The 27,789-nt window shown below is 63.7% G+C and overlaps 1 protein-coding gene across 1 annotated transcript; it reads left to right on the top strand.

Annotated features, from left to right (window-relative positions):
* On the top strand, positions 1 to 26,662 carry SCUBE3 (signal peptide, CUB domain and EGF like domain containing 3). The gene is made up of 23 exons (XM_067310461.1): positions 1 to 85; positions 5,649 to 5,771; positions 6,345 to 6,470; positions 7,962 to 8,096; positions 10,083 to 10,208; positions 11,341 to 11,457; positions 14,592 to 14,639; positions 18,476 to 18,592; positions 19,991 to 20,113; positions 21,011 to 21,127; positions 22,078 to 22,200; positions 22,607 to 22,747; positions 22,858 to 22,953; positions 23,031 to 23,153; positions 23,232 to 23,393; positions 23,557 to 23,760; positions 23,840 to 24,001; positions 24,105 to 24,272; positions 24,360 to 24,521; positions 24,792 to 24,989; positions 25,502 to 25,654; positions 25,883 to 25,962; positions 26,292 to 26,662. Exons 1-23 carry the CDS (start codon positions 1 to 3, stop codon positions 26,439 to 26,441), a joined length of 3,039 nt encoding a protein of 1,012 aa, XP_067166562.1. The 3' UTR covers positions 26,442 to 26,662.
* Positions 26,663 to 27,789: the final 1,127 nt, after the last annotated feature.

The following is a 27,789-nucleotide window of genomic DNA, read 5'->3' as shown; positions in this document are numbered from 1 at the left end:
ATGGGAGCTTTGCAGATCGCTGGATTTTGCATGCTTCTCTTTCTCCTCCGCTCTGGAAGCACGCTGGCAAATAAAGCCAGTCAAGGTAAGAGAAATCTCCCCGGCTCTAAGGTTTGCTGTTTGATGTGTGCCTAGGCAGCCGGACCTCCTCTTTGGATCTGGAATTTTATATGCAGGCTGGAGAAATTAGCAGCAATAATAACAAATAGTTGAGCAGATTTTCAACGTTGCTTGCAGTTAGTCTCCCTGCTTCTTTTGATCTTTCTTTCTTTCTTTTTTTTTGAACTCTTTAATGAGTTGCATTTCTTAACGCTCTTTTTTTTTTTTTCCGTCCGGACTCTTTATCTCAAGGCAAAGGGCGAAGAGGCAGAAAATTAGGGTCTGCAAAAAAGTCTGCACCCATCGCAGCAAGGGCAAGTGTTGCTGTTTGGAGGGGGCTTGGGGGCTTCTCTGTTCTTCCTGTTTCACTGTTTGTAAAAAGGGGGTAATACTCCCTATCCCCATGTGGGCGAGGAGGACGAATTTCTGGATGGTTTAGAGGGAATGTGCGGTGGAGCTGATATCTGTAATGCGGAAAGATGGGAGTTGTATAGTTGCATCTCTGTTTGTGTGCTTTACATGCGTGTGCTGAACCTCGGTGCCGTGATATCGCTACGGGCTGCGTGCTGCAGAAAAACTTCGGAGCTGAGCATAAACACTGCAAAAAATGCACGATCTCTTTCCATATCTAGAAAAGAGACGTCTCATCTTCATCAACTTTAGGCTTTCCTATTTCACCACTCGTATATTTAGCCGGAGCTTTTCTTCATAAACCCACACGTGTAGCTTTATGTATGGGCTATCTATATCTTAGCTTTCTCTATAGCACCTCTATATTTAGCTTGTGTTTTTTCTATATACACATGCACAGGAGTGCGCACGCACACGCAAACACACACACGAACCTATGTGCACAGTCTTGTCGGCTGTATCCAAGGTTTCTTTTTTCTAGTTCACCACTATCTACGTAATCTGTTGGGTTTTTGTTTTTTTTTTCATAGCGTTTAACTGTATGTAAGATTTATCAAAACCAGCTTTGGCTCTTGCTCTTGTAGTAGCTGCGTGTTTATGCGTACAGTGAGATTCGATAGAGTGCGAATGAAATATAGGAGGACAGGAGAGAATTAAAGAGCTCGTGCAAGCATTAGTAATCGTCCTGTTCCAGCCACGCGCGCTGTGGCTCGGAGCCCTGTCACCTACAAAGTTCGGGGGGATTTCAAGGCTCCCGTCTTATCTGTTTTAAAGTGTTCTCAAAACAATAGGCGGCTTTGCAGGAGGGCAGTCCGGACGAGCACGGGGGCAGATTTTCCAGGGCAAAGGTTTGGAAAGAGGGAGCCCAGCCCCATGTAAAGCTTTACGATTTAGCCTCAGCAAGGAATGCTTAGGTTTTTATCCCCCCTCAAATTATCTCCAGTGTATGCATTGCTTTCCTTTCTTATCATAATATTTATTTATTAAGGCCCTTTTGGTTTCCAGTTCCATTTAAGCTGGAGCCAGAATTGCATTAAAATAGCAAAGTAAAATTCCATCGTGCAGAGACTTGACAGATCCCTTCGGGGAACGAAAGGGGTGGAGTGGGGGTGGAGAGGGGGGAGCTCAATCCCGAGCCGGGCCCCTTTGCACCCCGCCGGGACTGGGCTCCTCGCGCCGCCCCGGCCCCCCGTGAGAGGCACCTTGGCCGCCCCGGCGGGTCGCTCCGCGGCGCTGGCGGGGGGCGCGGGCGGCGAATTTAGCGCCGCCGCCTGCGAGAGCGGCCGCGCTCGGCGGCGTCCCGCCGGGCGCGCGGCTGGAAAAGGGCGAAGTTGAAGGCTGGCGCCTGCGGCGCTGCTGGGAGCTCCCAGGATCGGCGCGGGGAGGGATGGACCGAGCGGGGCCAAGGCTGAAGTTGGAAGTAACGGACCCCCAGCTGGGGCTGGCGGAGAAAAATCCTGCTTTTCCGAGGATTTTCCCCTCGTCTGGCAACGTGGAGCTCTTTGAAACCACCTGGGGCACGTTTCACCCGGGACGTTTGCAAAAAGCAAAGGGGACATCGTCCCCGGCGGTGTCCGTGCCGGACCCGGGGGCGAGGGACCCCCGAGCAGGGGTGATGCCTGTCCCCGCCGCCCCCGAAGCAGGGACCCTCGGCAGGTCGCGCGCCGCCGAGCCTTTGCCCTGGCGGCCGCCTGAGGCCGGGCGCAGCTCGTCTCGCGGAGGACGGGCTGGTTCGGCTGGGGCGAGAGCGGGTCACGGGCAGGGTGCGCTGGCTCGTCCGCAACCCGGGGACTGTAGGAGAGGAAGGATTTAATGCTGCCGGCCCAGAGCCAGAGGACCTGGACCTCTGCTGAGTTTATCATCGGGCCAGTTGAGGGCTAGGAAAGCCTGCAGGGAAGGAGGAGGATTGGCAGGATAAATCCAGACCGCCCCACGGGGGTCCCGCCGGCCCGGGAACGGCGCGTTGCCGAGCCCGTCTTGCCTGCGCTGCCTGGTCCCCGGAGATGCGGGGATGCTGTCGCGTCCGTCCTCCCCCGGGCGTCCATCTGTCTGTCCGTGGTCCCCAAAGCCACCTGCGCCGGCGGCCCGCAGAGGGGGCAGCGCGCCCGGGGCTCGCCGGGGAGGCCGAGCGGGGATGCGCGGGAACGGCCGGCCCGCGTTTCCCGCGCCGGCGCCGGGGGGCTCGGCTGGGCCTCGGGGCGATGCACCTGCGGCGCCGGGGGGCTTCGGGGGGCGGCGGGTTTGGCGGCGGCGGAGCGGCGATGCCGGGCGCTTCCCCTCCCAGCGCCGCGCCACCGCCTCCCCCTTGGCCGCCGCTTCCCTCCCGCTCCGGCAATCACAGTGTGCGACTGTTGTGCCTGTCCCCTCCGCCCCTCCGAAATATGAAATGTAAAACTGTAAACATTTCAACGCGCAGCAGTTCAAAGGCGATCTTTGACTGAGGGCGTCTAACATGCCCGTACTTAGATTAAAAAGGGGAGGGGGGCGGGAAGGAGGGAAGAAGCCTTTTTTTGTAGCTGCCAACGGGAGTATAAATATTCAGACACCTCGAGTCTTCCAGTGCGGAGATGTATTGCTGCCTCCGCACGGCGCGGGGCTTTTTTTTTTTTTCCCCTCCGCTTTTTTTATTTATTTTATTTTTCTATAAATTTTCCCTTTGCAGACAGTCACGGCGGAGTCATGCATTTGGGGGGGGGGGGAAGCGCAGGAATAACCTTAACCTTCACTTTGAAAATTATAAGTCCCCGGAGAGAGGCCTTGGGAGAAGCCGGCGATGGCAAATAGAGTTTCTCTGTCTCCCAGGGCTGAGCGGAGCCCGGCCGGGCTTTCGGCAGGGCCCTCTCGTCTCGGAGATCTTGCGATTGTTGCTCCCTAAACAGAAAACAAACAAGCGCATTTTTAACCGGTCATTTTGATAAAGCACCACCACAACAACAACAACAACAGCAGCAGTGAAAACCCCCCTGGGAAACGAAGGCGGCTCTTGGCTCAGAGCATCCAGCCCTCCGCGGAAACGCTGCGGTCCAGCGGGTTCAAACCGACGCGCTTCCACGGGTGCAAAAGTCTTGCAAAAGCACCGCGACGTGGGGGGAAAAAAACCCCGACACCTGGGGCAGCCCCCCAAGGGGAGCGGGGCTGCAACGCCGGGCGCGCGGATGCGGATGCGGGTGCGGGTGCGGATGCCGACCCTCGTCCCGCAGCCGCCGTGCCGCGGCGCCGTCCCCGTCCCCGTCGCCCTCGGCAGCTGCCCGGCCGGGCGGCGGGGCGAAGCAGCGATCAATAAACCGTACCGCAGCGTCGGAGGTGCTTATTAATACGCTGGTAAAAAGCGCTACTGAAGTTATAAAGCTTTAATTTGGCGTTAAGGCCGAGTGGAAACTCGGCGCGTCTGCCAACAGCTGCGCACACAGCCCCAGACAGAAAGGCTGTTAGTGTGTGCGCCTATATAAAAATAAAGAATAAAATTAATTTGAAAGGAAAAGCCGGCGCTCTTGCAGAAGAAGGGAAAAATGACGGCGCTTTTGCTTATTTAGGGGTTTTGGGGCTTTTTTTGCCACCTTACCTCATCTCCCTCAAACGTGTCTGACCTTCCAGCCTAGGGATAGAAGCATCCTTTAAATAAATAAATAAATAGAAGAGGAAAGAACCTCAATCCGGGCTCTAAAAATACATGGGCGGTTGCTTTATTCGCTGCCCTGGGCATCCTGGGGCGACCCTCTTGCACCGGCAGCTGCTCCGCCACCGCCCGGCCCCGGGCAAGTCCCTCCGCGGCCCCGGCGGCGCGTCCGACCGAGGCGAGGGTTTTGCCGGAGCAAATAGGGATGGGAGCACCGGTGGGGATTTTTTTTTTTTGGACTGTTGCGTCGCGCCGGCAAACGCCTCTGGCCTCCGCGGCCGCTGCAAACACCTGCAGCCCGGCCGTGCCTCCAGCCGGCCGCGTTTTTGGACCGGAGAAAACTCTCCTGCGGGAAAAACCAGGGCTGTCCTGAAAGCAAACTTGCCTTTGCATGGGAAAACGCTGCTCGCGCCGACAAAAGTTCAAATTTTTAGTTTTTTGAACTTTTTTTTCCTAATCTACTCAGCTTTGAAGTCATTTTTTAAGACAGGTTTTCTTATGATCCAAATATCAGCCTGCTGAAGTTAGGATTTCTGCCAATATGTGAACGGTTCCTAGGGTGTCTGGGTGGGTATTTATTCACCCTTCCCACACGCGTGCTTTTTTTCCTTTTTTTCCCCTTTTTCTGCTCCCGTAACCTTTCAGAATGGCTCCCACTTTGGAAAAATTACAGAGTGGCAAATTTATGATGTTTGCTTTTGTCCTTTTGCTGCTGCGTAACCTTTCCAAAGTTAGAGGAGTTTTGAAGTTGCAGAATGGAAAAAAAAAAAAAAGAAAAGAAAAAGGATAGAAAAAAGCCCACATGTGGGAGAGGGAGAGGCAGGACATTGTTTTCGGCATCGCGGAGACATTGTTCATTGTGTTGAGTTTGAGGAGAGAGAAGGAAAAAGAGCGTCAAATAGAAGCGAAAATAATAATAATAATAATAAAAAAACCCTAAAAAAGTGAGATTTCTGGCAAAACGTTGGGAAAATTCCAACGGCGTCGTGTCCGATGGAAGCGCCGCCGGCTCCGGCGCGGTGGCGCGGGCCCGAGCCCGTGATTAATGGCCCGCGGGAGGCCGCGGTGGCCGCGGGCCATGGCTAATGTCAAACAGCAAATATGAATGCGTGCTGTAAATATTTATACAGGGCGCAGGCACGTGCCGCCTCCCGGGCGCAAGGGGAAGCTCCGCTCCCGCCCCGGGGCCGAGCGGCTCACGTCACTCTCCACGCGCCCTCCGCCCCGGGGGCGAAGAGCCACGAGGGTTTTTGGGGGGTGACCGGTCGCCTCGGGGAACGGCTGATCGCAGGCGGAGGTTTTCGCCGCCGGCTGCTTTGGCTCCAGCCCGGGACTGAAGGCGTCGCGGGGTCGTTCGCCGTCGGGGCGTGCGAGGCGGCCGGCGGCGCGCGCGGCGGTCCTCGAAGCGCGGCGTGCCCATCGCCCGTGGCCTCGGGGCTGGGAGCGAGCTTCGCCCGCGGGCTCTTGGGCTGCGGGGCGGCTGCTGCCGGTGCCCCCACGGGCTCCCGCTCTCCCCTCGCAGACGTCGACGAGTGCGTCGAGGGCACCGACAGCTGCCACATCGACGCCATCTGCCAGAACACCCACAGGTCCTACAAGTGCATCTGCAAGTCGGGCTACGCCGGCGACGGCAAGCACTGCAAAGGTAGGGCCACCGCCAGGGCCACCGCCGGCACCGGGGCCGCCGCCACCGCCACCGCCCGGCCGAGCCCCCGGGCTGCAAACCGCGAAAGCCAAGCCGGAGCGGCCGCGGCGTTCCCGCGGGCGGAGGGGTTTTCGCGGCTGAACGGCCGCAGGGATGGAGCCGCGGGATCCGGCCACGGCAGCGAGGGGACAGCAGCCGGCGCAAGCGGCGTCCACCAGCACCGAGCTCCCCGGGGCAGGGATTTGACGGGTTTCCGAAGGGAATCGGATACTTCCCCAGCTGCTAGGGAGCCACCGGGGCTGTTCCCGTTTTCCCAGTGAAACCTTAAATCCAGGCGAACAGGTGGAGGAGGCAGCGGGAGCCCCCGGAGGGAGCTTGTTTCCAAGCCCCGCGGGCTCGTCCGGCCGCCCTCTCCGGCGCTTTGCATTCGTTTCGGCGGCCCGGCAGGTCCTCTCGGCCCCGGCCGCCTGCGCCCACACGTGCAATGAGTCAGCGGGTCTCAGGCAGCCCCCTGCCCGCGGCCGGGCCGAGGCGGCACCCGCTCCTCCCCTCTCTCCTCTTCCCTCCCCGCAGATGTGGACGAGTGCGAGCGGGAGGACAACGCCGGCTGCGTCCACGAGTGCGTCAACATCCCCGGCAACTACCGCTGCACCTGCTACGACGGCTTCCGCCTGGCGCACGACGGCCACAACTGCCTCGGTGAGCACCAGGCCGGGGGGGACAGCACCGAAGCCGGGCCGGGGGCGAGTTCCCGCTCGGAGAGGTGGGCGATGGGCTCCGCAAGGGTTTGCTGCTTTGGCCCCGCAGCAAACCAGCCGCCGGGTTTCTTCCCCGGAGGATTTACCGTGCTGGGGTTTCGCCGCTGGCCTCGACCCCTTAATGCACCGGCACGGCGGCGCGTGGCCGCTTGAGCATCCCGGGGATGCCGGGAGCAGGAGCTGACGCCGGCGCTCTCCGTGCACGCTCCCGTCCCCGGTTTGCGGGGGAATTTGCAGCCTTATCCCAACACCGGTGCGGTGCCGCCGGCCGTGCACGGGCCCCGCTCACGCTCCGGCTCAGCGCGGCACCTGCCCAAACACATGAGTTCATCGCGACCGCGGCGGGGCGGCGAAGGGGCCGGGTAAATAACTGCCGGGCCAAGACAAACCCCCCGCCTGCCTACGGAGAGGCCGCGCGGCCGCTTCCCCACCGCCGGGCTCCCCGGAGCGCCCGGCACCGGGCGGCTCGCCTTCCTTCCGTCCGGAGCGCGAGCGGTCCCGGGGGCTTTTCCCCCTCGTTAGCGGCTGCGGAGGGGTCGTTAATGAGCTCATCGCTGGAAGGAAGCGGGGCGGCGGGGGAGAAGAGGGAGCGCGGACGCATACGCTTCGCATTAGCCGCCGGCTGCGGGGTCCCTGCAGCCCCCGGGGTCCGGGGGCAGATTTACACAGCTGGAAGGCGATCCGGGCGGGCGGCCCTGCCTTCCCCTCCCGCGGGAGGACGAGCCCACGGAGAAGAAAGGGAAGCCGGGCTCGGAGAGCAGCAGACGTAATGTGTTTACAGAGTTGCGCCGGCAGCGGGGAAGGCTGGGCGAGGAGGAGGAGGAGGAGGAGGAGGAGGAGGCGGCAGCCCCGGCGGCCCGCGGGGCGAGGAGGGGGCGCAGGGCGGCGTCTCCCGCCCCCCCCCCGGGCGCTCATCCCGGCAAGCCATCGTGGCCAAGGGCTGCCAGAGCCTCTCTGCCGGCGGGTTTTCCGCACCCTCGCGGCGCTTTGCCGGGCTGGAGCGGGAAAGGCTGCGGGTTGCACCCCGGCTCCGCCGGCAGAAGGGGACCCAGGAGTCCGGGTGGCTCGGCACCCCGGAGCACCCAGCGTCGGTGCCGCTTGCCCACCAGAGCCAGATCGGGAGCGGGGCCGGGGGTGCCGTCGAGCATGAGGCTGCCGTACGGCCCCTCCAGGGTGACCCTTGGAGCCGGGGTGGGAATTCGAGCCCTCGTCCCGCCGCCGAGGCCTTTTGGCTCCCCCGCCTCCGGCGCGCTTAATAAAACCGGCATTAGGGCCGCGGCTCCTGCCGGAGGAGCCTGAGCATCCTGCGGTGCCCGGGATGTGGGAAACCCCCTTCTCCGCGGCTCGGGGTTCCCACGCGGGGGCCGGCCCGGTTTCGGCCGTCCGCCGGCGGGTTTTCCCGCGCTCACGCGCCGCCCGCTTGCCTCCGCAGACCTGGACGAGTGCGCCGAGGGCAACGGCGGCTGCCAGCAGACCTGCGTCAACATGATGGGCAGCTACGAGTGCTTCTGCCGGGACGGCTTCTTCCTCAGCGACAACCAGCACACCTGCATCCAGCGCCCCGAAGGTCGGTGCTCGGCGCATCCCCGCTCCCGGGCCTCCTTTCCCCCCCCAAAGTCCCCTCCCCGGCGATGGGCTCCAAGCCCCCGCTTGCTTCGGTTGCAGCCGGCCGGGGATTGCTGAGACCGGGCAAGGCATTACAGGAATGAGCGGCGGCCGCGCGGGTCGGGATCGTAGCCCCGGTGCGTCGGTTTTGCTGGCGAGTGAGTGGGTTTAGCCCCAGGGCACCGGGAGAGGATGCCGCAGGGCCGAAAAGGATCTGCGCCCGCCACCTGCCAAGCGGCTCCTACCCCTTTTCCAGGGATTTATCTGGCGTCCGTCCTGGCCGCTCATAGCTGCTGGGGTAGGGCGACAACGGGTGGCTTTGGTGGCCTGGGTTTGGCAGGTCGACTGCCAAGCATCCCTCGACTGGACGGAGCGTGGCAGCAGGGGCTGAGCCCGGCAAGCTCATTGCATGCCAGCGGGAGAGGTCTCGTTTCCCGGGCTGCCGCTTTGGATGGTGGCCGTCGGGAAGGCCGGAGCGGAGGCACGGGGGATCCCGGCGGGAGCTGCGGCGAAGGCTTTGCCCCACGTCACGAAGCCCCGCGGGCCCCTCGGTCGGGCACCCGAAACAGTAGCACCAGACAGGGGCTGGCGATCCCCGGTCCCTCCGGCTCGTTGCTGGTTCTGGATCGCTGCCATCTGGAGCAGCCCCTTGGAAATACGGCAAAATGAGAGTTTTCCCGTTTCCGCCGATTTTTATCTTCGCTGCTTGGCAAAGCCGCAGGTCGTCTTTGCTTTCCCCCTTCCCCAGCCGCGTTTATCCCCGTGCGAATCTCGGCCACCGGGCGCCAAACGGCTCCGCGGGGCTGAGCAGCCCCGGCCCGGATCCCCGCGTGCCGGGGGCTTGCGCTTGGGAACAGCCGCTGGGGAGCAAGGGCGAGAGGGTTGCGGCCCATCCCCGGATCGCAAGCCTGGAAAAAGTGGAAAATTAAAGGCGGTTTGGTGTAAAAGCCCCTTCTGCCTTAACCCATGGCTCCGGGGGGGGTAAATTCCCCGGGGGGAATCACCAGGGGAATCCTAGGAAAACAGCACGCGGCCATCCCGGGCTGGAGGCGAGCCAGGCGAGCCCGCCGCTCCCCCGGGAAGCGCCCGGAGCACTTGGAAGACCGCAGGCGGTCAGGACCTCGCTTTCCCGGACGACAGCGTCTCCGGCGGGGCAGCAGCACCGCAGCGGGGCAGAGCCGCCCGCCGGCTCCTGCTTTCCCCCGGGGGGCTCCGCATCCCGGCCCGCGGGGGCCGACGGCAAAGAGGGGAAAGAAAAGAGGGGGGAAAAGAGGGGAAAGCGGGAGGAAAGCCATCGTTTGGAGGAGAGGTGGCGAGAGGCTGGCCGGTGCCGCTGCCGGAACGGCGCGTGCCGGCGGCTCCGGTGCGGAGGCCGAGCCGGCGGGTTCGGAGGCGGCAGGGTCTAATTACAGAGGGCTGGAGCGGCGGCTGCAATTAGAGCTGCTGGCCTGGCCTGGAGCGGAGCCAGGCGGGATCTGCCCTGCAGGTGCCGGGACGGGATGCAGCCTGTGTCCGTCCCCCTCCCGCGGGCTCCAGCCTGGGGTTTTAACCCTCCCTGTGCCGCGGGGCGGGTGTAGCAGCTCCCCAAATCCTCCTTCCCTCTGCTCCCCCCCGCCGGGGTTGCGAGCGGGTGAATCCTGCCTGGGTTGTCGTTGCATCCTGCACGTCCCCGGGGCTGCCCGCTGCGACGGGGACGCGAGCTCCTGCCGCCACCGGCGCGGCTCCCTGGGCGCCGAAAGCCCCGAGCCTGGGACGGGGGGGTCCGGCACGCGCCGGAGGGGACGTTTCAAGGCAAGGAAGAGGCTCCGGGCCGGTCACTCTGCCCCTCCGAGGTCCCGGAGCGTCTCCGTATTGCGCATCCCCGTGCTGCCCCACGCACCCTTCCTCCCCGCGGACGGGGGCCGGGGGGGGGGTTGCAGCTCCCACGTGCCGCCTTCTCTCCCTTTAGAGGGGATGAACTGCATGAACAAGAACCACGGCTGCGCCCACATCTGCCGCGAGACCCCCAAGGGCGGCATCGCCTGCGAGTGCCGCCCGGGCTTCGAGCTCACCAAGAACCAGCGGGACTGCAAACGTAAGGGGCGGCGCGTGGGGAGTGGGGGGGGGGGGTGGGGGGCACCTCGGCCACCCGGCCTCCCGGGGCGCGATGATTCGGAAACCCCCCCCCCGACCCCGCTCCCCCCCGTGCTGAACCCCTCCGACGCCCCCCCCTGCCGTTTGCACGCCGTGTCCGGGCGCGCGGGACGTTGCACCCTTGCGCAGTGCAGGCACGGGGTCCCAACGTGCCAGCTCGGAGCCGGGGGGGGGGTCCCGAAAGTGCCGCGTCCGCCGCGTGGTCCTGGCAAAGCCCTGGGGCGTCCTCGGACGGGCCCTCGAGGGCTTTTCCCCCTCGCAGAGCGCTGCTCGCCGGGCCGCGGGCTGCCCGCCGCGGCTTCCGCGCTCGGCGCCGCTCCGCTTTCCCGAGTCTCTCAAGCTGGGAGAGCGTGATTGGCACGAGAGCAGCGCTGGAATCGTCTCCCTCGGGGGAAAATGGTGCTCTCGGCCTGTCTGATCTCATGCCAGGGACTCGCTGGCACTGCTGAGACTATTAAACGCGCAGTTATATATTTATTTGATTGTTTTTATTTTGTTTCTTATTTGCTGTCTGCAGCAAGCCTGTAAAATTGCTGATGAAATGGAGTTTTAATCCTCCAGGGCTGTTTGCCCTCCGAGCTAAATGGAAAGCGCACCTTGCCTCCCGGAGGACGCTGGCAGGGCTTTCCAGGAGCCCCTGAGTCGTTGCGGGCCTCCCGCGAGTCCCACCCTTCCCCTGCGGCAGCAGTTTTGGGGGCAGCGAGGACGGACGGTCGCGGGAACCGGGCCGCGGGTCCGCTCGGCTCGGGCTCCGCCGGTGGCGTTTAGCAAGAAACCACTGAATAGTTTTCTCCTGCCGAGATCCCGCAGGGAAAGTCGAAGGGCTTTAGAAATTATCCGGGAGGGAGGAGGGATTTTCTGTGGGATACGGCTGAGGTTCTCCAAGCCAGCTTTATGCTACCGCTTGGGGCACATCCAGCTGGAGCAGGGGCAGGTAGTTGCCGCCGGGGGACGGGAGCGAGGAAAGGAGGCTCCGTCCTCGCGGAGCTGGTTGGAGGGGTCCCGGCGCGGGCGGGCGCCGGCGCTCGCGGCCCCCCCCCCCCCGGCTGACGGCCTGTGCTTCGCTCCCGCAGTGACCTGCAACTACGGGAACGGCGGCTGCCAGCACACGTGCGACGACACCGACCAGGGCCCCAAGTGCGGCTGCCACGTGAAGTTTCTGCTGCACTCGGACGGGGTGACGTGCATAGGTAGGTGCGAGCCGGCGCCCGGCTAGACCCCTCCGGGGTTGGGGGTGGGGGGGGGGGGTCCGGCGGGGGGGGTCCCCCTGCAAGGCGACGGTCCTCCGCTCGGTCCTCTTGCACCACGCCGCGGCGCCCGGGCTGCAGGCTGAGCTGCGCCGCGTAGGCAGAGTCAGGGATTCGCCTTCCGGTTGCTCTTGGCCGAAGGAAGGTCTTCTCCAAGCCTCTGCGACACGGCACCTCCGTCCGTGAGAAGATCGGGTGCTAAAGGGCAAGAGAGGTTAGGGGCAGCGTGACGGACGTTGCTTGCACCTGGGCGGCGCGGAGGGTCGGGGACGCCGGGCAGAAGCGCCCGCAGCGGTGCTGCGGGGGACTTTCGGGAAGGAAAAGCAGGTCTTTGGTCCCAGGCAATGGTCTTGGTCTTGGCAATGCCCCAGGCGTAGAAACCGGCACCGTTGCAGCATTATCTTCCCGTATATTTGCTCTCCGGCAGCGTCTGGGGCCGTGCGCCGGCGGGGGCAGCTTTGGGCGGAGCAACCCGTTGCAAACTGCAGCTCGGCACCACGGGGCCTCGGCTCCGAAACGATTGTTTTGCAAAAAAAAAGAAAAGAAAAAATCTGACCCAACAACCCAGCCACCCCCAAAATTGTCCTTTTCCTGTGTGTGCTTTCAAACTGTAAAACATCAAACAGAGATAGAAGTTTTACTGGTTTCAGATGCTTGTGCAGTTTAACAGCTGATTCAATTTAAAAAAATGTTACATTTGGGGAGTGATTAAGTCTGCAAATTGCTCTAGATGTTTTAGTTCTTATTGCAAAATAAAAAGGAAAAGGGAATTGAAAGCAACTGAAAGCCACCGAGAGGTTTTGGCTCCTCACGCCCCTGCTGCGCACAAACAGAAAACGCTCTGCGCTTTCCAAAGACGGTTTCATCCTCTGATGGAAAAGGGGCTGGAGAAGCCCCTCCAAGCCCTCTCCCTGGAGCCGGAGCTGCTTCCGAGGGATGCAGTGAGCCGAGTTTCGGCTGCCTTCGGTCCGTCGCTGGGGCCAGTGCCCGCTCCCAGGCGCTGCCCCCCCCCCCCCCCAGAAAGCTTTCCTGCTCTCCAGCTCCGGTTTTCGCTACCTTCACGTCACCGCCGTAGCCCGGCCTCCTTTCGCGCGCGGTAATTAATCCCATTCCCCGCTTGCCCTTTGCGGATGCTCGTGGCCTCTTCTCCCCTCCATCCTTCGGCTCGCAGTGGCCGAGACGCGTCTGCTTTTGCTAACTCGGCTCCTTCGACCCCTGGGACCATTGTGCCCTTTTCCGCCCCCCTCTCCGGCACTGTATCCACGCCGGTGGACAGGGATCGGAGCCCTCGGTGGGGGCTTCTTGCAGCTGGCTCCTGCCCTGGTGCCGGCCGGAGCTCCCGGCGCGCGTGCGCGTGCACTGTCCGACCTGCGGCCGCTTGGCTCGTCCCGGTCCGTGCAATCGGTGCGTGGCCGGAGGAGCTGGGAAACGGGGCGCCGGCACCCAAACAGCCTCGGCTGCTCCCCCGAGGGTTGCGGAGCCGGCCCCGGGGCTCGGGGCGGGTGGCAGAGGGAGCCGGGAGCTTTCGAAAGCTGCCAGCTGCTCGGGGCGATGCCCAGTTTCCGGAGGGTCGTGGCACTCAGGCCCTCGGGCATTGCAAAGGGGAGAGGACGATCTTCGTCTCGCGGAGCGCGGTCCCCAAAACCCCCATCGCCGTCGCCGCCGCGGCCGCCCCCTGCATCCCGACCTGGCGGCCAGCACTTCCCGCCTGAGCCGGCTTTTTGCTCACCACCTTCCTGGGGGGAATAAAGCGATGGAGCAACGTCAGCTCCAAATCCCTCGGGAGCTGCTCGTTCCCCGCTCCAGGGCTTCGTGCCCGGGGCCCGTTTGCTTCGTGCCCTCTCCCGGCCCGCGGCGCCGGCCCGGGGGCTCCGAGCGCGGTGGGAACAGTGCGGGATTGTGCCGGCGGCCGCGCTCGCCCGCCCTGCGGGAATGCCCGGCCGGCAGATTTACAGCCGAGCAGGAGGCCGAGGTACCTGCTCGGATATTTATAACCACCCTTTATTTTTATTTTTTATTTATTTTTTCCCCCCTGTTTTACAGCCAGGGTTCAGCCTGCCCCGCTCGCCGGCGCTCGCTCCGCCGCCCTCTCGCCCCGTCTCCATTTCCTCCGAAACGTCTCATCGTTTCGAGGGGGAATAAAGTTTCCAGCCGGGCGGGGGGGGACGGCGATGGGGGGGGGGGACGCAAACTCGCGCCGCCCGTTCCCGCGGGCTTTGAAAGCGTCCGCGGTGCGTTTGATGGGCTGCCGGGGTCGGCCCCCGGCCCCGCTTGCCTTGGATCGCGCCGCGCGGCAGGAAGCGCCCTCAGCCCCTCCGAGCGGCGGTTTCATTAGGCCGCGGCCGGGGTTTTTCATTTTTCCGCTTTTTATTGCTGCTTTTAAAAAGGCAGATAATGAATAACATGCCTCCGAGCAGAGCGGGGCCAGCCCTGATGGCTCCCGACATGTCTGCGGGAGCGCGGAGGAGGGGAGCAGCGAGGGGAGGCCAATGACCTTGTGTATTTATGTTTGTGCTCTAAAAGCAGCCTTTTTTAAAGGAAAAAAAAAAAGCCCTGCGGGTGGGAGCGATCTGCACGGCCCCGGCACCCGGGAGGCAGCGCCGAAGGGCGGCCGGGTGGTGCGGGGAGCCGAGCCGACTCTGCGCCGGGGCCGCCAGCCCCGCGGCTCCAAGCGTTCCCGCGGGACGCAGGCGCCTGGCTCCGTCCCCAGATAGCAGGAGTGTGCCGGAGCGAGCCTGGATTCGGCTTAGCTGGTTTCGGCTTAGCTGGATTCGCCGTGCAGCTGCCGAACGCGCAGCCGGCCCCGCGCTAATGCCCTTTGCCGGGCGCTTTCCGGCCGTGTCGCGTGCCGCCGGACAGGAGGGGAGCGGGCTCGGCGGGGGACCCCGGGGTGCAGCCCGGGCTTTTTCGGACGGGGCGGCCGAGGACCCTGCTGGCGCCGAGCCCCAGCTCGCCCGGCCGCGGGGGGAGAGACCCGGGCCGCTTCCCGCCAGGAGGTGACACCACTGATGGGTGACGCCAAGCGAGCGCCTCGCCGGACGCCCTTTCTAAATCCCGTTTTTTATAATGTCAAACAGGGGAGAGACACTTCCAGCAACACGTTATCCTTGAGACGTTTTCTAATGGTAAATATGTCTGTTCTCTCTATCTCCTAACCCGCAGGCGGTCTCCCGTCCCCAGGCGAGCGCGGGGGGCTCAGCGGGCCGACTAACCGCATGCCTCGCTTTGCACGCGCCAGGCGCTGCCGCTATCCACCGCCGACGCTCCTAAACCCGCCGGAGCAAGCTCTTCCCGGAGCCGTTGCTCGTGGGCAGGGAGGCAGGGCTTGCTCCGGCTGCGCTTGCATGGCACGGGGCGCACGGCGCTCCCGCTGCTCCGGCCCCCGGGGGCCTCCATGCGGCGGGACAGCGCCTGCGGCAAGTTTTCTTTCTCCCCCCGACTCAAGGGAGGCGGAAAAGCGGCTTGCTGGGAGCCACGGGCCGTTTGCCTGTGCCGGGGGGACGGAGAGGGGATGCTCGTGCCTGGCTCTTGCCGGAGGACCGCGGTCCCTGCGCGCCGGCGCCGGGCGGGAGCGTTTGCAGGCAGGGAAGGCGGAGGCACCGCGGGTCGCTCCCGAGCTGACGTCCAGGTGTAGCTTTCTCCCCTTCTCTTCATCTGAAGATCTCCCCACCGTGTGCCGACTGGCAGAAGTGGGATTTTTTTTTCCAGGATGGGGCCACCTTCCCCCCCCTGTTTTGGGTGCGCTGTGCGGCTGGGGTGCAGGAGCCGCGTTGCAGACAGGTGGCCCGGGCGTCCCTCGAGCGTCAGCTCGATCCACCCCAGTGCTCTTGGGCTTTCTGCCTTGGGTTCCTGCTCTGGAGATCTCTTCTTCCTCCTTCCCTCTCCTCCTGCCTCTCTCCATCCCTCTGCCTCCCCTCCCGGCATCTCGGTGGGCGTCTGCCCCGGGGCGACTTGCCAAGTGATCGGTACCGAACGCCCCAAAGCAGCTTTGCCTCCCGCCACCCACCCGGACGAGCAGTTGCCAGGACCCGCAACACCGACTGTGTCCCTTCCCCGGGTCCCTGGGAGCCACCAAGGTCCTCGCGAGCCGGTGGCAGCACCACAGGCTTCCCCACCGGCCCTGCTCAGTGCAGCTGCCGCAAATTCCCACGCTCGTTCCCGGCGAGCCAAGCTGCCCCTTCGCAGCACCCAGCCTCTCCTGGGATGCAGGCATGGGTGGGGGACGTCCGTGGGGCCAGGGCGCCCCGGCGTCGGGCTCCGCTAACTGCGCTAGAGAGGCGCCCGGCTGGGAGAGAAAATGACCTTTTATCGCGCCCGGCGCCTTTGCTGCTTCCCTGAGGATTTCCTTGCTGCTGCGCCCGCGGGTCCCTGAGCCCTGCGCCACGGTAGGTGACGCCTCCGCCCCGACGACGAGGAAGCCGGAGCGGTTCGAAGGTGCAGCGACTTGCCCGCGCGCGTGGGAAGCTTGTTTCGGGACGTGCTGGGTACACGCACGCTCGCGGCACGCTCGGGGAGAGCCGCGACTGCTCAGCGCCGCGGGAAAAGCCCGGCCTGGCCCCAGCAGCTGCAGGAGCGTGGCAAGCGCGTGGGGCCGGCGCCCGGTGTCGTCGGTGGTCCGCGGGGATTTGCAGGCGTGCCGCGCCGGCCGCGCTGGCGGAGGGCTTTGCAATCGGGAGGCGGCGATTAGCAGGCTGATCGCCTGCTTGGGGAGGGGGGGCTCTGCAGCCCCATGATGCGCCGGCGAGCCAGATTGCACCCGGCTAACCTGCTTTTAACCATGCAATTAGTCCCGTGGGGCTGATATTGCTCGGTGAGTGCCAGCGCTCAGCAGGTCGGAGCGCTGCTCGGGCGCTGCTTTGCAACGGAGGTCGTGCTTTGCGAAGGGGGGGGTTGCTCCAGCGGCTGAGCAGCGCGAGCACGAGCCCCCCCGTGCATCCTGCGCGGCGGCGGGGCGCGGGCTGGCTCTGAACCTCGGCCAAAATCCCTGAAGGTGCGAAGGGCGTTCGGGGCTGGGAGGGGAGGAGGGCGGCGCCGTGCCGGGGGACGCTGTGAGCATGGGAAATCGCTGCAATTCGGCGGCCCCGCGGAGCCGCGCTCCCCTGAGCCCTTTCTCCCAGGTAGAGCCGCTTCGGCTGCTGCTTCTGGGTAACGAAGAAAGCAGCATTTGCTTTGAGTGCCTCGTTCCATCTCGGCGGCGACCCTGTTAAATTAATCCTCCATTGGCTCGTTCTGCCTGAGCCGCCAGAACAAAGGCTGGAATTAAATCACGACTTAGGGCCGCCGTAAAGTTTCCCGGCCCCGGCTCGGTGCGGCGTCGCCCGCGCGCTTCGCCCCGGCCCCGACGTGGCGCTCGCCTGCCTTGCGGCGCCAGGACCCGGCCCCGTTGCCTATCCACAGAAATCTGCCCCTCGGTGTTGCGTTTTGTAATTGTGCTGGCTGTTAATTGCAGAGAACGGGCCCCTTTTTGTTCCCTTATTATGGGATGTCGTAAAAATAGCAGCAGCGAGAGGAGCACAGAAGGATCCCAGCTCCGTCGCCCTGCAGCGAATGGTTGGAGGCTGCAGTCATTTGTGCCCCATGCGGCTCCTGCAAAGAGCGCGAGAACCTGGGATTTGCTCTTTCCAAGGAATTTCTTCAAGGCGTTTCCATGTTGGGTTCCTTGAAGCCCAAACGGCTCGCTCAGCCAAGCGAGCGGCCTTCTAAAGGAATAGTTTATTACCCTTTGTGAACAACTTAATGCACTTCAAGCCATTGTTCTAGCGGTTAGGGCCAAAACTGCGGATTGATCTCACAGGGAAGCTGTCAAGCTGAAAAAGCTTCATTTAAATTAGTGGCCCTTCTAGCTCCACCAGCCACAGCTGAGTCTGATAATGCTGAAATAATTAACTTTTTGCTTTTAATTGGATTTTTTTTTCCACTGATGCTGCCTCTGTGTGTGTGTGTGTCCCAATCTTACAAAGCGGCTCTCAAATTAGACCGTGAAGCAGGTCTGGCCCCCGCCGGTGGGTGACGCGAGGCGGCGGCGGCGGCAAAGGGGCGAGAAATCGCTAGGGCCGATTCGAGGGTCCCCCGGCGGGGACGCAGCCGGGGATGCGGTGCTGCTGCCTCTGTGGGGTCCGAGATCCCCCCTTGGATGGTGACAGCCTGGATATTTTGGGGCAAACGGCTTCGGAAGTGTCCCCAAGCGTCCACGCGAGGGTACTGGGCAGGGGCAGGGTCGATCCCGGCGAGCCGCGGAGGGGTTTCTCCTCCGGCAGCAGCCTGCTCTTTCCAGGAGCGAATCGCCTCCGTCGAGCAGCCCGAAACGACCTCGGCAGCGGCTCTTTCCTCACCCGCCTTACGGCCCGACACGTGTTTTTAATGAGGCGTCTCGGGGTGGAAGAGCCGGGCTCTTCCCGCTCCCCTTTCCAGGCTGCCCGGCTTTCGCCGAGGACGTTCATGGGGTTTTAAAGAGCGGCTCGTTCGCGAGCGGGAGGATCGCGCCGGGGTCAGGACGGGGATCTGGGCGCTTTTCCCTGGCTTAGCGCCGTCTGCAACCCGGCACAAATCGCCCACGCCCTTGCTTGGCCTCCAAAGCCCACGGCGAGCGGCGCCCGGGCACGCGGCAGGGCGCTTTCCGTGGCGCCGGAGAAGGCGAAAGCTGCTACGGGGTCGCAAAGCTCTGCTGCGCGGCTGCGTGGTCCTACCTGCCCGATGCGCCAGGCCAGGTGGCTGCCACCGTGCGTGGCCTTAACCTGCCAAATCCTGCTCTCCGTAGTGGAATATCGATTAATAACGGCAATCCTCGCCTGCGCTTCTCATGCATTCAAAGCCAGAGGCGGCGGCACGGGGGAGGTTTGCAGCCTCCGGCTCTTGCCAGGAGCCGGCGGGTTCGGCGGCGGGGCCGGGATGGGGTGATGCCGGCGCGGCCCCGGGGCGCGCGAGTCGCTCACCGCCGCCGCTCTCTCCCCTCTTCGCGCAGAGACGTGCGCCGTGAACAACGGGGGCTGCGACAGCAAGTGCCACGACGCGGCCACGGGCGTGCACTGCAGCTGCCCCATGGGCTTCATGCTCCAGCCCGACCGCAAGACGTGCAAAGGTAAGCAAGCGGGCGGCGAGCGGGGGCCGCGGGATTTGTCGCTGTCTTGGCTCTCCACTGGGCTGCGATTTGCAGACGTTCCCGCCGGGAAAGTCGTTGCTCGGGCAGGTGGCCCTAGCCCGGGGCTCGGAGGGAGAAGGGGCTTGGGATGCATCCGAGTCCGCGGCAGGCGCCCGTTCCCGCGGCGGTGCCCGTCCACGGGTGCATGCAAGGGAGAAAGACCCCTAATGCATGCACGCCCGTGAATTCGGGGTGCCGTGCCTCCGAGGGGACGCCCCAGCCAGCCGGCTGCCGGGGCGGCGGGGCGGGAGGCCGGACGGCGCCTGCGTTTCGTCTTTTGGCAGCTCGGGGAACTTGACCCCGGTTGAAAGGAAAGCCCCGGCCCGCTGAAAGCTGTCTACCTGCCTGACTGATTCCAGAGCCCCTCTGCCCCCTTTATTATTTTTTTCCGAGCACGCCGCCCCTCTGATTCTGCCGTTTCCAGGAAAGCGCAGTAACCCCGCGCCATATCCCCTGGGCCTGGGGTTTTATTACAATTGCGAGTTGTTTTACAGCTAGTGCCCTCGCGATAATAAAAAGAAAGCCCCGGCCCCAGAGAGCCCGGCTGCGGCCCCGGCGTGGGGGACGGGGGCAGCTCAGGAAAACGGCTGCCTCTTCCTCTTCCCAGGCTCCTTCCATTGCACAGGTCATTTCCTAGCAGTAAATTTTCCGATTAGTAGGAAAAATAATTAAAAAAAACCCCTCAGCCAGCCTCTTTCCAGGTTCTCAGGGCTCTTTGCAATTACTGGGGCATCGTTGTTTTAGCTGTGTTTATGGCAAGAAAAAAGTGGCAAGCAAAGAGGTGAGGCTGGAAAAGTATTTATTCCCTGCAGCTGCTGCTGTTGAAGGAGGCGGTTTTCCCCTCCTGGCTTTCTCCTTTTTTCCTAGCGCTCCTGGTCCCCCAGGGCCTGGTAGCAGCCCTCAGCCAGACTTGTGACTCTGCAAAATCTCCTATCTGATACTGCTTCCCCCCGGGCTGTGAAGCTCCTTGCAGATTCCCAGCCCTCCTCCGCTCCCTCGGAGCTGGCACGTGGTCACAGGATTGCTTTGGGGAGAGGCTGGGACCCGCGGGAACGAAGTGAACCCCGGAGTCCCGGCGTTCCCCATGCCGCAGAGCCGGCCGGTGTCGTGCATCCGTCCCCGTTCCCACCGGTATCCGTGATCCAGGTTCAGGGTCCAGGTGGTTCCTCTGTTTCCCGGCTTGTGGTGGAGACCTGGTCTGGAGGGACACCTCGGACCTCCTTGGAGGACCCCACGGGGCGCCTGCTGGAGGAGCGGCTCCCCCCGGCTCGCGCCCCACGTCCCCGCGGGCGGCACGGCGCGGCGCCTGACGGGCGTCTCGCCTTCGCGTCCCCGCAGACATCGACGAGTGCCGGCTCAACAACGGCGGCTGCGACCACATCTGCAGGAACACGGTGGGCAGCTTCGAGTGCAGCTGCAAGAAGGGCTATAAACTGCTCATCAACGAGAGGAACTGCCAAGGTGACGGGCCGGCGGGACCCCTCGCCTGCTCCCTCTTCCAGCCCGCGCGCTTTGCGGACCTCCCCGGTTGTCCCTTTTCCAGGCGCAGGAATGCTAGGCTGCTTAGTCACCGCTCTTTGCTTTTCTCGGGAAAAAAGGCTTCTCGGCGTAGCATGTCCTTCTGGGGATTAGCGCTGGATTTGGGTCCCGGGCTGGGGCTTATCGCTTTGATCCGCGTAGCTGGGCTGCCGTCCCAGCCCAGCCCAGCCCGTGCCGCGGCAAGCGCCGCTTCTCGGCCCCTCGAGTTGCCCCCTTCGCGGCTCCGCGCCCGCGTCGGCACTGGCACGTCGCGGCTTTTCCCAAAGTGCTCCGCTTCGCCGCACAGCGCTTTCGCGGGAGCAAAAAGCAACAGCGTGACCTTAACTGGGTGGGAAAGCTCCTCCACCGAGGCACCAGCAGTTGCCTTATCGGAGGGGCCTGCGCTCCTCGTGAGAGGCAGTTTTCCTGGGATCGGCGATGGGAAGAGCAGCAGGACGTGTCCTGCCTTGTCTCTCCCCTTCCCGGGAAGCTTCCCCTCGCCAGCCACCCTGCGGCACGCTCCGGGCCGCAGGAATGGGGTGTTTCCTCCACGGGGCAGCAAGGATTTGGTAGCTTTTCCAAGGGTTTCTTCTTCTTGGCACCCTTCCTCCTTTTCCCCTCCGTGCACTGAGAGCTGCCGGAGGGCAGGGAAGGGAGGAGGAACACGCGGCCCGCTCGGATAGCGAGCCAGGACGCCCGGGCGCTCTGCTCGCCCGGGCTGTCCCCTTCCCGACTTTCCCCCCCTTCTCCTGCCATCCGGGAGGGAGCCGGGGTGCAGCGGAGCGGAGCGGGGCGCAGCGCGAGCCGGCCCTCACCTCGGCGCCCCGGCTTCCCCGGCAGACATCGACGAGTGCTCCTTCGACCGCACCTGCGACCACCTCTGCGTCAACGCGCCCGGCAGCTTCCAGTGCCTCTGCGGCAAGGGCTACACGCTGTACGGGCTCACCCACTGCGGAGGTAGGGCCGGGGCGGCGCGGCCGGCCGAGCACCCCCCGGCTGCCCCCCACCCCCCCCCCCGGGCGCCCGGCCGAGCGCGGAGGGGCGGCGAGAAGCGCGGGCGTTCGGGGGACGATTCGCCCCTTCGCTCCGCGGCGTAGCGAGGAAGCGGCAGCGCGGGCGTCTCCCGGCCCCGGCGCTCGGCCGCCGCTTGCACGGACGCTCATCACCCCACCGGGGAAACCGGGGGATGTGGGTCGGGGGGGGGGGGGCAGCGCTCTCCCGAAAGGCTGGGAGGGAGGGTCGGCTGGCAGCGCCTGCCGGCAGCATCCCGCCGCTGGGGCCCGGCGGGGAGGGCTGGCGGAGGCAGGCGCGGGCGTCTGCAACTTCAAACGCGGCGACGGGAACAATTTGCGAGTTGTCTGCAGGGGGAGAGAGGGAGAAATCCCCGGCGCTTTTGGCAGGGAGCTGGGCCGGGCTGGGAAGGGGGAACATCAAAAGGGGTTGATTGAAGTTTCCCAAGGCAAAGAGCTTCCCCAGGGCGGGGGCAGGCGGATGAAACGTGCCCGGGGCGGGCGGCGCTGCCGGAGCGTGTCGCGGCACTGGCGGCCCGTGGAGGTGACGCCCCGCACGAGCCAGGGACTCTCCGCGTGTTTGCACGCGCCCCTTCCCAAAACTGCAGCCGGCGTGAACCGTGCCGGCTCCCCCCATCCGGAGCGGTCCCGGTGGGGATGCTCCCGGCGGGTTGCAGCGGGAAGGGACCTCCCCAGGCCAGAGGGCTTCCCCGCGGCTGAGGGGTTGCTGGCTGGGTGGGCTGCACCCTTCGTAGTCCCTGTGGACACCGGGAGCCGGGGCCTCCCTCCGTGCCGGAGCCAGCTCCACCTGAGCCTAAACTATCCGGTGCATCCCTCCGAAATCACGCGCCCGAGACGCTGCAGCTCTCCCATCGCCTGCCGCCTTGCTCCCCGCAGACGTCGACGAGTGCAGCATCAACCGCGGCGGCTGCAAGTTCGGCTGCGTCAACACGCCCGGCAGCTACCAGTGCACCTGCCCCGCCGGCTGCAAGCTGCACTGGAACAAGAAGGACTGCATAGGTATTTCGGGGCCGGGCGGGCTGCCGCCGTGGGATGGGGACGTTCTCCAGCGGTTCCCGCGGCCCCGCCGCCGCTTGGGGCTGGCGGGAAGCGGGTGCGAAGTCGGAGCGGGGGGCTTCGGGGCGCCCCAGACCCTCCGGGGCTGCTACGGGCTGGCTTTTTGTCTGGGGATCCGCCGCCCGTCTTGCACGGAGTCGGGTGGGTGCATCGCCCTGCTCTCTCCGCCCCGGGTCTCGTTGCTTCTTAAACCGCGCTGGGGGCCGGGCGCGTGGATGTTCTCGCAGCGGCGAGCGCCCCTCGAGCAGCGCCCCGGCGGCCCCAAGCACGCGCCGGCGCAGGCCGGCCTCGCTTTACGGGGGACGGACTGAGCCAAGTGGGGCCCTTCCCCCCCCCCCCCAAATCCCAGCGGTCGCCGCCGCTTGTCCCTCAGAGGTGGCCTCCTGCCCGCCAGGTTCGGTGCCGCCGCGCGCCACGCTCAGCTGCAACAAGGCGGGCAAGAAGGACAGCTGCGCCCTCACCTGCGCCTCCGCGGCCCGCTTCCTGCCAGGTAGGGCCCCGGCGTCCCTTCGGATGGCACCGGGGGAGGGGGGGGGGCCGGGGATTGGCGGCAGCGGCGACGCTCAGCTCGGCCCCCCCTCCGTCCGCTTCGCCCCGCAGAGTCGGACAGCAGCTACACGGTGAGCTGCGGGACGCCGGTGCCCCGCGCCGCCGGCGCCCAGCCGAGAGCCGGCAACGGCAGCCAGCAGTGCGCCGGTAAGTGGGCTGCGCCGGGCGGGCCGCCGCGGCCGGCACCGGGCCCGGCGCGCTCAGCAGGCGCCTCGTCCCTTTAGAGACGGCCGCCGCCGCCCCCGTCAAGCAGAAGGCCTCCTTCAAGATCAAGGACGCCAAGTGCCACCTGCACCCGCGGGCCAAGGGGAAGCAGGACGAGGCCGGCAAGGCGGCGGCGCCGGCAGGTGAGGGCCGGCGGGGCGGCGGGGCCGGGCGCCGCGGGCCGGCGTCCCCGTGCTCAGCGCCGCCTCCCTCGTGTGCAGGCGGCGCGGCCCCCTGCTCCGACTGCCAGGTCGCCTTCGTCAACCTCAAGTGCGACTCCTCCAAGAAGGGCAAGGGCCGCCGGGCCCGCAACTCCGCCGGCAAGGAGGTGACGCGCATCACGCTGGAGTTCGAGGCGGAGATCAAGCCGGAGGAGATCACAGGTGGGCACCGTGCACCACGACCGCAGGTCGTCGCCCTGGCCGGGGCGCGGATGTGCCGGACGGGGACGGGGACGCGCGGGAAGAGGCGTTTGGGGGGTCGGCGGCGATGCCGCTCAGTCCCTCCGCTAACGGCGCGGGCCCCGTTTCCCTCCCGCGCCGGCAGCCAGCTGCAACCTCAACTGCCTGCGGCAGAAGGTGGAGAAGAAGCTCAAGGCGGCCATCAAGGCGCTGAAGAAGTCGATAAACCAGGAGCGCTTCCTCCTGCGCTTCGCTGGCATGGAGTACGAGGTGGCGAGGAAGCTGAGCGCGGCGCCCGAGCGGCAGGAGGGCTGCGGGCCGGGCCAGCAGCGGCTGGGCACCAAGTGTGGTAAGGGAGCGCGGCGGGCATCCGTCCGTCCGTCCATCTGCCCGCCCGCCCGCCGCCGACGTCTCCACCTCTCTCTCAGTTAGCTGCTCGCAGGGAACGTATTACCACGGGCAGACGGAGCAGTGTGTCCCCTGTCCGCCCGGCACCTACCAGGAGAAGGAAGGCCAGCTCTCGTGCGACCTGTGTCCCCGGAGCGATGCTTTCGGCCCGGCGGGAGCCACCAACATCACGGGCTGCACGGGTACCGGGGCGAGGACGGGCCGGGGAGGGCGCGCGGGAGGGAGGGATGGAGGGATGGATGGACGCCCCGGCCCCGCGTCAGCTCCTGCTTCCCCGTCCCGCAGGTCAGTGTCCCCCCGGCCAGCACTCTGCCGACGGCTTCAAGCCCTGCCAGCCGTGTCCCCGCGGCTCCTACCAGCCCGAGGTGGGGCGGGCGCTGTGCTTCCCCTGCGGCGGGGGGCTGAGCACCAAGCACGAGGGAGCTCTCTCCTTTCAGGACTGCGACACCAAAGGTAGGTCCGATGCTGCCGCCGCCGCCGCCGCGGGAGAGCCCGACCGCCCGGCAGCTGACGGCGCCGTTTGCTCTCGGCTCCCCGCAGTGCAGTGCTCCCCCGGGCACTACTACAACACCAGCGTCCACCGCTGCATCCGCTGCGCCCTGGGCACCTACCAGCCCGACTTCCGCCAGAACTACTGCATCGCCTGCCCCGGCAACACCACCACCGACTTCGACGGCTCCACCTCCGTGTCCCAGTGCAAAAGTAGGTGGGCTGGGGTGGGGGGGGACAGGTCATGAGTGTCCCAGAGCCCCTGGGGAGCTGCCTCGAAAAATATTCAAAAGCCCCTTAAAATAGCGTTTCAGGTCACTTCTCTGCTTGGATGCTCGCAGCAGGCGTGGGCGTAGCATCGGGCAGTGCTAAAAGAGCAGCTCCAAGCCTCTCCCGCTCTGCCCAGTAAACCCCTGCCTGCCCGGTGTCCGTGTCACCGGTTCCCAGTTGGACCAGTTGTGACCTCTCTCTCCTGCTTTGCAGACCGCCAGTGCGGAGGGGAGCTGGGCGAATACACGGGCTACATCGAGTCCCCCAACTACCCGGGGAATTATCCCGCCAACGTCGAATGCACCTGGAATATCAACCCGCCGCCCAAGCGCAAGATCCTCATCGTGGTCCCGGAGATCTTCCTGCCATCCGAGGACGAGTGCGGGGACGTCTTGGTCATGCGGAAAAACTGTAGGTAACCGAGCGCTTCAGGGTGCTCACGGGAGAAGCCAGGGGAGGAAAAAGCTGCAGTTTTGTGGAGCAGAGCTGCTCTATGCGAAGGGAAGAACCCATGTCCCAGGGCGCTCTGTGCGTATTTATATGAAATGGGCTGGCGGGGAGGGGACCAGCATTGCTGCCCTTGTGCTGGTGTCAGCATCACCCTCCCTCTGTGGTACCCGACACACCCAGAGGGATGCGTGAGCTGGTTGCACTCGTGTTGCTGAGCTCTCGGGGTTTCAGGACTCCTTGTTTGGGCTAAAAAGCCCAGTTCAGAGCAACGGAGCAACAGAGAAATCGCAAAGTCCCCGATATCTAATAAGAGGGATAGAGGAGTCAGCCTCTCTGAACACCAGGCTATCCAGGTTCCTGGTTTTCCTCTTGTGCCCCTTGCTCTAAACATTTAAACACAGTAAGAGGTAGCCGGGAGTCTCCTCCATTGCTGACTGCCGGCATCACGGGGTCCCTCGCGGTTGCCCTTGCAGCCTCCCCCTCCTCCATCACCACCTACGAGACGTGCCAGACGTACGAGAGGCCCATCGCCTTCACGGCCCGCTCGCGGAAACTGTGGATCAACTTCAAAACCAGCGAGGCCAACAGTGCCCGGGGCTTCCAGATCCCCTATGTCACCTACGATGGTGAGTGTGGCGCTGCGGGGTGTCCACGTTGGAGCATCTGGTGGGGCTCAGGAGAAGGTAATCCAAGCGTGGCATTGCCTCCTTGCCTGCCTTGGCACCCAGGTTATCCTAGTTCAGGTCTCCAGGTATGGGGGAACGTATGGCCATGCGAGGTGCCGGGCTCAGTGTCCAGGAAGGTGGCCCCGGGGCTGGCAGCTCATGCCCTAACTTGGTTTCTCATCATTGCAGAGGACTACGAACAGCTGGTGGAGGACATCGTCCGGGATGGCAGGCTATACGCCTCCGAGAACCACCAGGAAATACTCAAGGTGAGAGTGTCCCCATGTGGCCCTGTGCTCCCCTGACCGAGGAGCGGTGCTTGGGTCTTTGTACACCCTACGCTCTTCCCATGCTCGTTGTCCCACTGCCTGCTTCACTCTGGACTTGCACCAGGGCTCTTGCATGGTTAAAATCCACTGGGACCACCTGCTCTGCTAGCTGGAGTGGGAGCAGGGCAAGATCAGGGCACCTGGCTTTGGGCCCGGGGGAAACGCTCGGCTCTGTGGTGTCCATGTCAGTTGACTTAGCCCGTCCGAGCATCCGTGGGGCATGCTGCTCCCTGGCAGGTGGGTGACCCTCTCGCTTTGGTTCCCTGTAGGACAAGAAGCTCATCAAAGCTTTCTTTGACGTGCTGGCGCACCCCCAGAACTACTTCAAGTACACGGAGAAACACAAGGAGATGCTGCCGCGCTCTTTCATCAAACTCCTCCGCTCCAAAGTCTCCAGCTTCCTCAGGCCTTACAAATAGCCCTCTGCACCCCACTGCCTCTTGGGCCACCCTACAGCCAAGGAAACTTTCTTCTCCTTTCCTTCTTATTTCATTTTTTTCTCCTTCCTCCTACTCGGCTTTGGAAACCAACAGGATCGCCAGGTCTTGCTACGCAGATGCCTCAACACGATTTCTCCTCCACTCTCTCTGGACCTGCCTCGGCAAGGCTGTGTGTCCTCCAGGGCTGGAGACACGCTGGCCTCCCCCAGCCTGAGCTTCCAGGGCAGAGACAACCATCGCTCTGGGGAAAACCATCCTCTCTTTCGAAGCAACTTCTTCATTTTAGAAAACTGAAGTGCAGCCGCTTGCGCTGGGTGCCAGCCTGGCCCTTTCGTTGGCCTTTATATTAGCTTTCATTTCCTTTACGTGTCCACACCACATCTGTCTCTGTTCCTAGATGCCAGAAGCACGTCCACAACCACCCGCACCCATGGGACATGGCCGGGGCTCATTTTTCTTCCTGCAAACGGGGCTGGCGGTGGTTGCAGCCAGACCAAGCTGTTTCTCAGAGGTGTGCGAGGGAAGTCCTGACAGCAGAAGGTAACACCATGTTTATCATAGCACGTGGATCTCAAACATCAACACAGCTTTGCAGAGGAGATTGGGCAAATAAAATACATATACTTTATTAAAAAAAAAGAAAAAAATGACAAAGATTATTAAAAAAAAGAGATAAAGGACAGAATGCACGACAGCAACTAGCAACCGAGTGCCGGTTGCAGTGGTGGCTCTGGTGGCCGGGCGACTGTTCCTCCGGAGAGCTGGGTTGGCGCTCTGCATTTTTGAGGAAAGCACGGCCAAGCCACGTTCTCGGAGAACAATGTCTGGCTACACGGGAGAAAAAAATGGAATGAACGAGAAAGGCTTTCAGACGGGTTCATTTTTGTCCCCCCACAAACACTTGTGCCAAGAAACCAGACTTTCTTACAAGCTCTGCCAAAGAGTAACTCGTTGACAGGAAAGCAGGCTTTGTGAAGAGCAGGAGTAAATGTTTGTGCACTAGGATATTCTCCTTTCTACCTTTTTCATATGTATTAAGTGCAATCATTTGAGTCTTCTTTATATTATTTAGAGGGAAGTTTTTTCTACTAGAAACTACAATATTTATACCTGCCTGAGAAATGAGAATGTGTGTTTGTAACAAAAAAAAAACAACAAACCAAACCCAGTCCTGGATTGACGGTGACCAGCATGATGGTGTTTTCAGACCTTGGAATCTTTTCTTCTGGTATTTGTTCCTGGTGAAGCATCCTTTAGGTCGAAGAGGCAGAGGAACTTGTGTCTCCCCATCTCGAGGAAGGAAGGGTTGGTTGCTCTGTGCAATGGC

Source organism: Apteryx mantelli, chromosome 25 (genome assembly GCF_036417845.1).
Source record: "Apteryx mantelli isolate bAptMan1 chromosome 25, bAptMan1.hap1, whole genome shotgun sequence".
Taxonomy (NCBI): Eukaryota; Metazoa; Chordata; class Aves; order Apterygiformes; family Apterygidae; genus Apteryx; species Apteryx mantelli.
The sequence above is the reverse complement of the archived record's forward strand: the minus strand, read 5'-3'. Positions and strand labels throughout refer to the sequence as shown.

Bases quoted from the DNA above. Each gene is read 5' to 3' on its own strand.
- SCUBE3 (XM_067310461.1), top strand. From the start codon at position 1: ATGGGAGCTTTGCAGATCGCTGGATTTTGCATGCTTCTCTTTCTCCTC. The intron at 23,761-23,839 runs GTAAGGGAGCGC...CCTCTCTCTCAG, and splicing joins GCGGCTGGGCACCAAGTGTG to TTAGCTGCTCGCAGGGAACG. The intron at 25,963-26,291 runs GTGAGAGTGTCC...GGTTCCCTGTAG, and splicing joins ACCACCAGGAAATACTCAAG to GACAAGAAGCTCATCAAAGC.